Below are 13243 nucleotides of genomic sequence, written 5' to 3' on the forward strand. Positions count from 1 at the left end.
AGAGCGAGAGCAGGAAACTGTGTTCAGCTTTCCAGAGCTGCTTCCTAAAGCAGGTACATTCCTCTCTTTACCTCCTGTTTTTCTCAACTGTAAAATGAGGAAGTTGAAATAAAATCCAGAGTGGCAAACCCAAATGCTTTTGGAGGCTAGGCAGGAATGTCTAAAGGAGTTTGGAGTGAACGAATGTGGAGTGATGGAGCTTTTGGCAACCTGGAGGAGTGCAAGCACGCAGATTCAGATATTTTTTTTTAAAAAAACCTTGAGCTAGCCGGGCGTGGTGGCTCACGCCTGTAATCCCAGCACTTTGGGAGGCCGAGGCAGGTGGATCACCTGAGCTCGGGAGTTTGAGACCAGCCTGGGGAACATGGTGAAATCCCATCTCTACTGAAAATACACAAAAATTAGCTGGGCGTGGTGGTGCACGTCTCTAATCCCAGCTACTCGGGAGGCCGACTCAGGAGAATCGCTTGAACCCAGGAGGCGCACGTTGCAGTGAGCCATCGCGCCACTGCACTCCAGCCTGGGTGGCAGAGCGAGACTCCGTCTCAAACAAAACAAAACAGACCTTTATGAAGTGCCAGTCCCTTCTTTTCCACACCTAGTTTTTAACGCGTGATATCCAAACCTAAAGACACCATCCCCTCCCTAAGAGACTGCTTTCTCAGAGTGTGAGAATCACTACTCCTTTTCAAAGACATCCCATCCATTCCCATGGGGCTTGATCACATTGGAGGGCCAAGGAACACAATACCCAAGGGTCCTTTCTCTTCAATTTGAATTACTTTAGCATCATAACAGAAGGGGGCTTCAGCACATTAATAATGGTGGGCTTTGGCAGTCCAAGCCCCCCACCCTTTTCTAGACCTCCCCACTAGTGTGAGATATAGGATGAGAGTTTATTTCTGGCTGTCTGACTGTTAAGATACATTTGCACATGTGCACGCGCACACACACACCACTCAGAGACATGCATTGGTTTTAGACAGTGTGGTTGACATTCTTACTTGGACGAAGAAGGTGTCCCTAAAAGCGACATAAGTTGCCCTGGGAACAGTTTCTTGCATGATCACACAGCAGAGCATCAGACTCCCCTCATCCCCAGTTGTGTGCAGATCTTGAACCTACCTCCACTTTTTTTTTAAGCGTGACGTTACAGAGCCCATCTACCTATGACAGAAGCCTTGAAATTCTGCCTGACCCAACCTGATTGATTGTAAAGTGGAAAAGCAGTTTTATGATCCTGTAGCCAGCCATGGAAGGAGAAAGCTTGTTGTCTTTCCCAGTCACACGTGTGGTGTGTACTTACTGGGAGCCTAGGAGAGCCTTGTCCTCAGGCACACACAGGCTGGGAGGCGGCAGGGTGCAGGCCAGAAGATGGCGCCCTCTGCTAAGATGTGTACGTTTGGGGTTCTGCACTTTCTCAGAAGTCCATTTATTTGGGAAATGTATTTGCCTTGCTCCGGGAAATCTAGACAGACGTGGAAATCATCCTTGGTGCCCTCTCCACTGCTCCCAACTCATCTAAGAGTTACCATTATTCGTGGTAGTGATTATCTTATTTATTTATTTATTTATTTAAGACAGAGTCTCCCTCTGTCACCCAGGCTGGAGTGCAGTGGCACGGTCTCAGCTCACTACAGCCTCTACCTCCCAGGTTCAAGCGATTCCCCTGCCTCAGCCTCCCGAGTAGCTGGGACCACATGCGCCCACCACCATGCCTGGCTAGTTTTTGTATTTTTAGTAGAGACGGGGTTCACCATGTTGGCCAGGCTGGTCTCAAACTTCAGAGCTCAGGTGATCTGCCCACCTTGGCCTCCCAAAGTACTGGGATTACAAGCATGAGCCACCACGCCTGGCAGTGATTATCTTTTTAACAGATGCCCCAAGTGCCCAGGGTGGGCTTGGCCAGAGCAGAAAGCTAGTCATAGGGAGGCCATTGAACAGCAGCCCAGCTGTGGTCCAGATGTGTAATGCTGACGTTGAGGCCAGAGTTCTTTCTAGAGGGTACAGTAGAGGAAGGCACTGAGGAAGAGGAGGATCTGGCACCTGAATGAAGTCCTTTGTGCATCCTCCCTCCTTTGGCTGTGTACATTCTAGTTCGTTGTTTGACTTTCTCTTTGGATGGAAGTGTCTGTGGGAACAATCTGGTTTTCTCATTCTTGTGTCCCCAGGAGTACCTCCTAAAGTGAAGGCTGGCATTCAGTAAAGAGGAGTTCAACTCCTGTGAATTCCTGTCCTAGGTGGGCCTGTCCAAAGCACCAAACTGGCCGGGCATGTGGCTCATGACTGTAACCCTAACACTGTGGGAGTCTGATGTGGGAAGATAGCTTGAGGCCAGGAGTTCAAGACTGTCCTGGGCAACAAAGTGAGACCCCGCCCCCTCTCAAAAAAAAACAAAATAGCAGGGTATAGTGGTGTGTACTTGTAGTCCCAGCTACTCGGGAGGCTAAGGCAGGCGGATCACTTGAGCCCAGGAGTTAAGAGGCTGCCATGAGCTATGATCGCACTACTGTACTCCAGCCTGGGTAACAGAGTGAGACCCTGACTCTTTAAAAAAAAAAAAAAAAAAAAAAAAAAAAAAAAAAAAAGATGAAGAAGAAGGAGCACCACATAGACCCAGTTCCTCTGAAGCAGGCCCATTTCCATCTAGAGCAAGTGACTGCTGAGAGCGGGTTGCTATCCAGGCCTGCCTTCTAGCCTCAGCCTTGGGCTCCTCTCAGCTTAGCTGACGATGCTTTGCAACCCCGACCCAGTTTCACCGAGCCCTGAGTACAGCTCGCACTGTGGCACTGGGCCTGGCAGTCGCCTCAGGCCTTGGAGCCTTTCTGACTGGACTTCCTTCCCAACGCTCTTTAGTGGGCACTTCCTGATGACATAGCCTCAGGGCAGAGCATGGCCAGGGCTTCCCAAATCTCTGTGCCAAGCACTTTTCCTCACTCATATGCAGCTTCCCCTCTGCATAGTTTAGTCTGCCCCTCCCAGCCACTTCTCTCCGGGCTAAGGATTCACATGTTCAATTTCTTGAACTCCTAGGAACAAAGGCATCTGGTAACTCCAGGAAGGTGGTCATAGCACAGACCTGGTGCACTGCGTAGGCCAGGGCAACCTGACCTGGAACTCCTCTCTGCTGGGAGGCTGAGGCTCATCTGGCCTTATGGAAAGTCCTGAGAGAGGATTGAGTCATATGGCCTCCATTTTCCATGCCCGCCCCACTCCTCCACAATTCCAAGTGAATGATGGAATGTTACATTCCTGCCCCTCAAAGTGATCCTAGCCTACAGGTTGACAAACTTATTCTTCTCTATTTTCTAAAAATATTTTTAATTAAAAAACTTTTTTTTTTTTTTTTTTTTTTTTTAAGAAACAGGATCTCACTATGTTGCCCAGGCTGGTCTCAGACTCCTGGGCGCAGACAGTCCTCCCGCCTCGGCCTCCTGAAATGCTGGATTTACAGGCATGGGGCCACCACACCCAGCCATCAGACTAACCTGGCCATCAGACTTTTTCTATAAAAGGTCAGATAGTAAATATTTTGGGTTTCTCGAACAACAGATACTCTGTTGCAATTACTCAACTCAGCTGTTGCAATGTGAAAACAGCCATAGACAGTTACGTAAACAAACGAACAGTCATGGCTGTATTCCAATAAAGCTTCATCTATGGGTGCTGAAATTGAATTTTTTTTTTTTTTTGAGACGGAGTCTCGCTCTGTCGCCCAGGCTGGGGTGCAGTGGCACCATCTCGGCTCACTGCAAGCTCCGCCTCCTGGGTTCACGCCATTCTCCTGCCTCAGCCTCCCACGTAGCTGGAACTACGGGTGCCCACCACCACGCCCAGCTAATTTTTTTGTATTTTAAGTAGAGACGGGGTTTCACTGTGTTAGCCAGGATGGTCTCAATCTCCTGACCTGGTGATCCGCCTGTCTCGGCCTCCCAAAGTGCAGGGATTACAGGCATGAGCCAAGGTGCCCGGCCTAATTTTCGTACTTTTAGTAAAGATGGGGTTTCTTTTTTTTTTTTTTTTTTTTTGAGATGGAGTCTCGCTCTGTCGCCCAGGCTGGAGTGCAGTGGCGCGATCTCGGCTCACTGCAAGCTCCGCCTCCCGGGTTCACACCATTCTCCTGCCTCAGCCTCCTGAGTAGCTGGGACTACAGGCGCCCGCCACCGCGCCTGGCTAATTTTTTGTATTTTTAGTAGAGACGGGGTTTCACCGTGGTCTCGATCTCCTGACCTTGTGATCCGCCCGCCTCGGCCTCCCAAAGTGCTGGGATTACAGGCATGAGCCACAGCGCCCGGCCAAAGATGGGGTTTCACCATGTTGGCCAGGCTGGTCTTGAACACCTGACCTCAGGTGATCTGCCCACCTCGGCCTCCCAAAGTGTTGGAATTGCACATGTGAGCCACTGCTCCCAGCCCTCCGTATAATTTGCATGTTATGAAATACTGTTGTTTTGGTTCTTTTCTTTATTTTTTGGAGATAGGGTCTTACTCTGTCACCCAGGCTCCCTGCAGCCTTAAACTCCTGGGCTCATGCAGTCCTCCCTACTTGGGCTCCCAAGAAGCTGGGACTAGAGATGTGCACCATGCCTAGCTTATTCATTTGTTATTCTCTATTTTGTAGAGATGGTGGTGGGGCGGCGGGGGAGTCTCACTGTGTTGCCCAGGCTGGACTCAAACTCCTGGGCTCACGGTATCATGCCTCAGCTTCCAAAGTGCTGGGATTACAGGTGTGAGCTTCTGCACCCAGCTGACTTTTTTTGAAGCATTAAAAAGAAAAAAAAAAAGTAAAAACCATTCTTGAAGGTTATACAAAAACAGGAGGCAGGCTGTAGTTGGCTGACCTGTTCTAGGCCTGCAAGTCAGACAGGTTATAAGATCAAATCCTCTCTTAACAACTCACAGTGTGACTTAGGCAAATGAGAGTGCTGCTGCCTCTCTGGGTCTGTTTGCTCAGCTGCACAATGGAGACATTATTGACCTCGATGAGAATTATTAAAAATAGTACATCTCACTGCTTTAAGAAGCAGGCCTTCCTTTTGCAATCAGGATTTAGCCTGAAGTGAGCGGTCCATAAGGACAGAGGCAGCTTTTTCTCAACTCTGTGAGAGCCATATCATGTCCCCAAGGCGACTCTTTCCCAGGTTCAAGACACAGGTATCTGTGTAAAGTAACAGAAAGTCGAAAGGCCAAGTAAGGACATAACCCCTCAGGAGGCTTTTTGGCACTGGAAAACCCTGCCCTCAAAGGGCTCAAGGAAGCCAGTTTCAAGTCAGAAGTGATAGTTCATGATGTCCCAGTAGGAGAAAAGTGCCGGGCCCAAAAGCTGACACCCGCAGAGCAGCCCAGGGGGCAGGCTGCCTTTGTTGAGATTGGGTCCAAGGGCTAATGGAGGCTGTTGTGCTGACCACTGGCCCCAGTTAAAGAATGGTAACCATGCCTGGTAAGTGACTATTTTCCTGATTGGGGGTGGGCAGGGTGTTCCCCGGCAAGTCCCCACTCTGATCCACAGGTGGCTACAATTGTAACCTGGGCCAGAAGGGACCTAGATTGTCTTTGTGACTGCTGTAGCTTTTTTTTTTTTTGCCAAGGGGAATTGTTAGCCAGGAAAGGTTCTCCTGGGAATTCTATCAGTCCTTGTTGCAGAACACACATAGCTGCCCGCTACTGAAAGGCATGGAGATACGTTCACAACAGTACAGACTGTGTGATCCTATCTTCCTTGTAAAGCGTGGCTGTTTATGAGAGGAAAAATGCCAGGACAAGTCAAAACTACAGTGGTTACCTCTTGGTAGTGGGGAAATTAGAACTTTTTTCTTTTCCAAGAACAAACATGTTATGATGTTACTTAGAAAAATCTGGAGGGCCGGGAGCCGTGGCTCATGCCTGTAATCCCAGCACTTTGGGAGGCGGAGGCAGGGGATTGCCTGAGGTCAGGAGTTCGAGACCAGCCTGGCCAACATGGTGAAACCCCGTCTCTACTAAAAATGCAAAAATTAGCCAGGCATGGTGGTGGGTGCCTGTAATTCCAGCCACTCAGGAGGCTGAGGCAGGAAAATTGCTTGAACCTGGGGGGCGGGGGTTGCAGTGAGCTGAGATTGCGACATTGCACACCAGCCTGGGCAACAAGAGTGAGACTTCGTCTCAAAAAAAGAAAAAAAAGGCAAAAGAAAAAAAGGGAAAATCTAGAATGAGTCAGCAGTCAGGAGTAGAGGAGGGGAACAGTGTCTATTGCTCCTCCAGAATGGAGCACAAGGGAATTCAGGTCACCTAAGAACAACTGGGGCCACCTAGCCGAGTGGCTGGCCGCCTCCAGACCTTTGGGGCTTGACTTTGCCTCAGAATTTTGGATTTGGGAAAGAAAGTTCACTTTTTATGTTGTTCATATATCCTATAATTATCCCCCCCCCCTTTTTTTTTTTTTGAGATGGAGTCTGGCTCTGTCACCCAGGCTGGCATGCAATGGCATGATCTTGGCTTACTGCAACCTCTGCCTCCTGGTTTCAAGCAATTCTCCTGCCTCAGCCTCCCAAGTAACTGGGATTATAGGCATGCACCACCATGCCCGGCTAATTTTTGTATTTTTAATAGAGACAGGGTTTCACCATGTTGGCCAGGCTGGTCTTGAACTCCTCACCTCCGGTGGTCCATCTGCCTCGGCCTCCCAAAGTGCTGGGATTACAGGAGTGAGCCACCGTGCCAGGCCTGGTATTTATTTATTTATTTTTTAAACTTTCCATGACTAGCTACTGGGCTAAGGGGACTCAAGAGAAAAGATGGTTGTGTCTCCCTCCTTGGGCTGGAATTTGAAAAATACAATCGCCTGGCCCTGACGGCTGGGTTTGGTGGCAGTAGCAAGAACCAGAGAAAACTCCAAAGGCAAGGGGAATAAATCTGAGAAAGAAAAGTTGGGGTCATTTGTGTAATTAAACTTTCCTTCCTTGAAGACCTTCCATTTAGAGGGCTGTTTTATTAAGAGATTTAATAAATAAAATAACATGTATTAGTGTCTTCATGTCACTACACATGGCGGTCGACGTCCACTTGGAATCACCAGGCCTCCCCACCAAAACCAGGTAGGCTTCAGGGAAGCTCCCCCATCCCGGCCCAGGAGTCTCACAGGCACCACCTGCCTCTCTCTCTCTACAATGTGACTCATCTCTAAGAGCAAAAGCATTGCCTCCATTCCAAGAGGTCTGGGACCTTGGAGTGTGGAACACGTGCACTGCTTGCGGGGTAGGCACACCTCTCACCTCCTTGGGAAGGGCCTGGGGTTTGGCGAGATGAGCTCCAGGAGACTCCTGTGCATCCCTAATACCCTCTGTTCACACATGGACCAACAAAGTCAACTGAACAAGGACCTGGTTCCCAGATGGGGCAGTTGAGCCCAGCCTGAATTCAACTCATGCCCGCAAAGTGAAGACATTACTCTGTGGGAACCTATGTGTGTGGTGGGGGTGGGAACTGAGGAAAGACCCTGTTCATATGCTCAGCCAAGGGTGCTGGCTGCAAAGGAAAAGGGGGCAACACATTCCAACTCAGTTTCTCTGGCCAGTGCCATGGTTCTTCAGGCCAAGGTGAAGGGTGCATCCGAAGGGACCAGACATGTCTGTCCTCTCTGAGAAAAAGGACCTTGGGACTCCTGGGCACCAGGCAAGATGGCAGCAGCAGAAATCCCAGTGAGAGACCCTCATGGGATGAGAAACACTGGACATCCCCTGACCCCCACCAAGAGAGGTTTTCCAGGAAGACAGAATAAATTTTTATTACACCCATACCAAACTACAGACACAAATCTTTGAAAGGTAGTACCATTTCATTTAGTGTTGTAGGAAATGTTGGGTTACTTCTTAAAAACGAAACCAAAGAAATTCAAAAGTCTCAAAGAAAGAAAGCAGGAAATAATAATTCTATAATCCAAAAACATTGGGCGATCCTTCAGTTGGAGGAAGGGGGCATCAGTTAAGTAGCTCACATAGTAGATACGGAGACACCACGGAGTTAAGTTTGGTGGATACTAGGAATTAAGTTCTCTACTTAAGGCAATTAATTTTTCAGTCGTGAGAGATAATTATTAGTTCTAGAAAAAGAAAAGTTGACTGGGAGAAGGGACCCAGGAAGGAAGAATGGCGTGTCATTTAACATTAAATTGCCTCTCCAGTATATGGCTGAGTATCATGGACCTTCCTCCCTCTCTGCCCCGTTGAGCTCCCACTGTTAGCAAAACTGAGAAGCACACACCTGTGTCTTCTTCATACAGGCATGTGCACACACACCTGTATCTCCTTTATACAGGCATGTGCACACACACCTGTATCTCCTTCATACAGGCACGTGCACATACACCTGTATCTCCTTCATACAGGCATGTGCAGCGCCGTCACCAATTGGGGCCCACAGCTCTTCAGTATGGCAAAGGGCAGGCTTGCTCCTTCATCCACTCTGCTGCCTTGATGAGGTGAACACACTGGAATAAGATGGAGGGCAGGATACCTGCCAAAGCCTGAGGAATTAGATGATCTGAAACAATCGGGCAAATGCTGGACATTTCAAAAAGCTGACCTCCAACTGCAGTTTACGGGTATAGAATTTGATGCTTCCTTCAAGTCCTGACTGCTCTTTCTGAGGCAGCCAGGCTAGGCCAAGAAATGAGCTGCTCCGGCTTCTCCAGAGCACAGCTGCCTCCCAGGGTCTGTCAGCATCTGCAGCAGTTGGAAGGAGGTCCCACCTCTTCTGAGATACAGTCCATTTGTAGGATTCTCCAGTGCTCCAATTCACTAATGTCTTCTAATGGCTCAGAACAAGCTAAAGCTTCTACCAGATAACCCCTCCCCGAAAACTGAGTCCTCAGGGACAGTTGTTGACTGAATGATCTCCAGGTTATCTACTTTGGGAGGTGCAGAAATGCTATAAATTGAATTTTTTCTCAGCAGCAGCAGAAGCCAGGTACCCTTGAGTCAATTGTCCTTCACTGTCCAGAGCTCCCAAGTGGCATTTCAGAGCACAGGAATTCACTCCTCCACCCAGATGTCCCTCTCATATGGGGACTGAGTCACACACCCCAGGTCCTAGCAGCAGACATCTCCAAACCAACATCCTTATGAACACTGCAGGTCTCTACTCCAGCTCTCCAATGGAAGAAGAACCACGCAGAGCACAACTGCCCCCCAGTGCATTTGGGCTATCACAGTAAAAATACATTTATATCAAGTAAAAAACATAATGTAGGAAAAATATATACATGTATACTTCCTTTCTTTTTTTTTTTTTGAGACAGAGTCTCACCTGTTGCCCAGGCTAGAGCGCAATGGTGTGATCTCAGCTCACTGCAACCTCCGCCTCCCTCGCTCAAGCGATTCTTGTGCCTCAGCCTCCCGAGTAGCTGAGATTACAGGTGGCTGCCACCACACCCAGCTAATTTCTATATTTTTAGTAGAGATGGGGTTTTGCCATGTTGACCAGGCTGGTCTCGAACTCCTGACCTCAAGTGATTCACCTGCCTCGGCCTCCCAAACTGCTGGGATTACAGGCATGAGCCACTGCGTCCAGCCATACATGTACATTTTCAGAGTTCAAGTGAATATACAGTTTTCTTTATAAGTATGTAAATAAATTTCATAGCACTACAAAAATACAAGTCATCTGAGAAGTTTACAGTGTTGCAGTGATCCCAGTACTGTAGGAGAGAAATAAAATAGCTGTAGATAATTAAAAGCTAATTAGATAAATCAAGTTACAGTATCATCCTTCAGATTAAAGTGCTCTGATACAACCAATGCCACAGCAAACAAAATCCTGGAAAGGGATTGCACTGCCAATGATTTTGCCTTTTAACCTCAATGTAACAAGGACATACATAAAAGTGATTCCCAATTTAATAACTGCTATCATTTCCACCCCTGCCCACACTATTGGCCTGTGATATTCTTCCCCTGGGAGAGATGTCAAGGTTAGATGAGATTCTATCATAGCCAGGAGAAAAAATGAGCAATACCAGAAACATACTAATTCCAGTCTTAAGTGAGTAATAACAAAATTACCTGAAAAATCTGAACTGGTGCTTTTAGCTAAGAAGGAAGCAAGTGTCCTAGTTTTAAAAAAATCTATAAATCTAGTTTTAAAAATACAAATTCAAAAATAAGTATCATCTTCTTGCTCTGCACAATTTTATAACAAGGGGGTAAAATACTGGTGAGTCTATTCATGAGGGAAAATGGAAAAAAAAGCAACCATTTGAAGGCTGAGGCATTTCTGTTTTCTACTGACTTTTCACTTTTATTAACTACAGTAAGCCCTTCACTACAATTTCCCCAGTATCCCAGAAATAATTTGGGTTTCCTTTTGGGCAGGGAGAGAAAGTGTTCAAAGGACAGACACGCAGATGCAGTTCAATCCCTTTGTGGTCCAATCCGTGGTCTCCTGTCCCCTGCACAGTGAAGGAGCTTCTTTCTTTCTTTTTATTTTATTTTTTTAAGACGGAATCTTAAAAAAATTGCCCAGGCTCTTTAAGAGTCTTAAAAAACCTCTTGCCCAGGCTGGAGTGCAGTGGCATGATCTTGGCTCACTGCAGCCTCCATCTCCCAAGTTCAAGTGATTCTTCTGCCTCAGCCTCCCAAGTAGCTGGGATTACAGGCACGCACCACCACGCCAAGCTAATTTTTGTATTTTTAGTAGAGACAGGGTTTTGCCATGTTGGTTAGGTTGGCCTCGAACTCCTCACCTCAAGTGATCCACCCTCCTCGGCCTTGCAAGGTGCTGGGATTACAGGCATGAGCCACTGCCCCTGGCCTGAAGGGGCTTCTTCATCTTGGGGAGTTGGTGGACCCTGTCTCTGTCCCTCACAAGGAGTGTTGCTGAGGAAACCAGGGTACTGAGCAAAGGCACAGGGGGAAAAGGCTAAACAATCCTATTGACATCATTCCACACCTGCCAGAACTGTATTAGCGAGTGCGTGGACCACCCAAGCAAAGCGCTGAACAGGCTGGTCTAGCCAGCAGGAACCTGGCTGTTCATAAGAAGAGGGGCTTTAACCAAGTTCCTCGAATTGAATAAAGAGTAATTCTTTTAATTCCTGAATTCTACTTTTCCAGTCTCCAGTAAAAGGGCCCTGGATCTAAGGAGAACATATTTTAAGGCTAGAGAGTAGAAGTTGATGTTTAGAAAAGGCCGCTTGTTCGAAATCCGAAAGGCACACTCAGAGGCTTACTCTAAACACCCCTGCTCCCATCAAAAAACAAGACCCAAGTTTGAGAAGCTGGGTAGGTTTACATTGTACAAAATTTAACATCTGCAGCCAAAAACCACACCTGAGCTACTCAAAAGCCAAGAAAGTATGTGTATGTAACACAGCACCAATGGCATGGTCCTTTTTTCATTTAAAGCTTTCTCAGGTAAGCTTTAAGAGCTGGAGGATACATATTGAAAAAAATCTCAGTATGAAAGAAAGAAAACCCCAGTGTTAAAATACATGAATACCTCCTGTGCCATCTGAATCTCTGGCTCAGGATCAGATCTTATGACCACGTCTCTCGTGGGCATAAAATATTTACAACCTAGTTAAAGGCACAGTGGCATTTAAAAATAAAGCCCTGGGAATGTATAGTAAAAGATTCATTGTAATCATTAACCTGGCTTCCATTGGTAGAATTCACTCTTGCCAGATAACATGTGAGGGAGACGATGATTTGGAGCCTGCTGGTGGTTATCGGGCAGGGCGACTCCTTGACCACTAGAGCAGGTGAAAGTGAAGTCACAAAAACGTCTCGGTGTTTTTTTTCCTGCTGATTTACATCTTTCCTGCTTTTTTGCCAACCTGAGTCGGGACACGGAGGATATTGGGGGTTTCTTCCATGACTCTGACAAGCAGGTTGTCAATGTAGTCTTCCAGCTCGCGGACCTGGAACTCCTTCTTGCTTATCGTTTCCTTCTGTTTGAGGACCAGCTGGATGAGCTCATCATGGGTCAGCTGTGCGTACGCAAATGCAGGGTCTGAGGGGCTGTATTTCTTTGGAGAGGGGGAGAAAGTTGGGAAAAAGGAGTTACAAAATCAGCACAGAAATCTAAAACCTAAAAGAAGTACAAACAAGGAAAAGGTGACTAGTGATCTGGGTTTCTTGGGAATCCATTTTCTTTCCTTTTTTTTTTTTTTTGAGACTGAGTCTCACCCTGTCACCCAGCCTAGAGTGCAATGGCATGATCTCGGCTCACTGAAAACTCCGCTTCCTGGGTTCAAGTGATTCTCCCACCTCAGCCTCCTGAGTAGCTAGACTATAGACATGTGCCACCATGCCTGGCTAAATTTTGTGGGGTTTTTTTAGCAGGCACAAGGTTTCACCATGTTGGCCAGGCTGGTCTTGAACTCCTGACCCCAGGTGATCTGCCCACCTCAACCTCCCAAAGTGCTGAGATTACAGGGATGAGCCACCATGCCCAGCCAGGGAATCCATTTTCAGTTTATGGTGAAAACAGGTTGTTGACTGATGAAGTTTTCTGGAAAGGGCCAGATAGCACATATTTGAGTCTTTGCAGGCCACAGATGGCCTTTGTTAATATATTCTTCCTTGTTTTTTTTTTTTATTTGTTTGTTTTGTTTTATTTTGTTGTATGACCTTTCAAAAATGTAAAAACCATACTTGGCTCACAGGTCGAGGACCTCTGGACTTGACTCTGGGTTTGGATTTTAAGCAATGCCACCATGAGAGGACTCCGTTCTCCAAATGAGTGCTCACTCTTCTGGGAACACTAGGAGTTCACACAACCAAACACCAGTGCAGAGCTGGAGACGACTCCCAAGCCAGAGGGGGCCCAGGAAGACATAGCTGTGACAGCAGGTGCAGGGGGCAAGGGCTCTCCTTGCAGGGCAGCAGGTCCAGGTCTAGCCCAACTGTCTGCTCCTGCCAAAGCTGTGCTCAGAAGGACTCGGTGAGCAGGTGGATGCAGAGGACACCCAGGGACTCCAGTTCACATCACTTCATACTTGAAAAATATGCGGAGTCAGAGCCAGGTGCCATCATGCCCTGTCCTCACCCGTGGCCATCTAGGCATGCCCTTGGGTACACAGCGGCCTGTCCCAGAGCTGAGTGTTCTGCTCCCCAGGAGAGCACACACCCTGTGGAGTCACTGTGCTTTATCAGCATTTGTGATCTGAGGCCCCTGCCAGCCCAAGCAGCCTGAACCAGGAGGACACGCAAGATAAAGCTTAAATGAAAAGTCACACGCTGTGCAAGTCCCCAGTAAGGAAAAAAAAA

General features: G+C 47.6%; 1 protein-coding gene across 2 annotated transcripts in view; it reads right to left on the reverse strand.

Moving 5' to 3' along the window:
* Positions 1 to 7793: 7793 nt before the first annotated feature.
* Positions 7794 to 13243, reverse strand: part of RAB11FIP1 (RAB11 family interacting protein 1) — a 41565-nt gene continuing 36115 nt past the window's right edge. For both annotated transcript variants that reach the window (XM_030937609.1, XM_030937607.1), the window contains one exon: positions 7794 to 12000. In XM_030937609.1, the coding sequence (XP_030793469.1) occupies positions 11782 to 12000 (219 nt within the window). In that variant the 3' untranslated portion in view covers positions 7794 to 11781. The remainder of the gene's footprint in view (positions 12001 to 13243) is intronic.

Source organism: Rhinopithecus roxellana, chromosome 9 (assembly GCF_007565055.1).
Source record: "Rhinopithecus roxellana isolate Shanxi Qingling chromosome 9, ASM756505v1, whole genome shotgun sequence".
Classification (NCBI taxonomy): Eukaryota; Metazoa; Chordata; class Mammalia; order Primates; family Cercopithecidae; genus Rhinopithecus; species Rhinopithecus roxellana.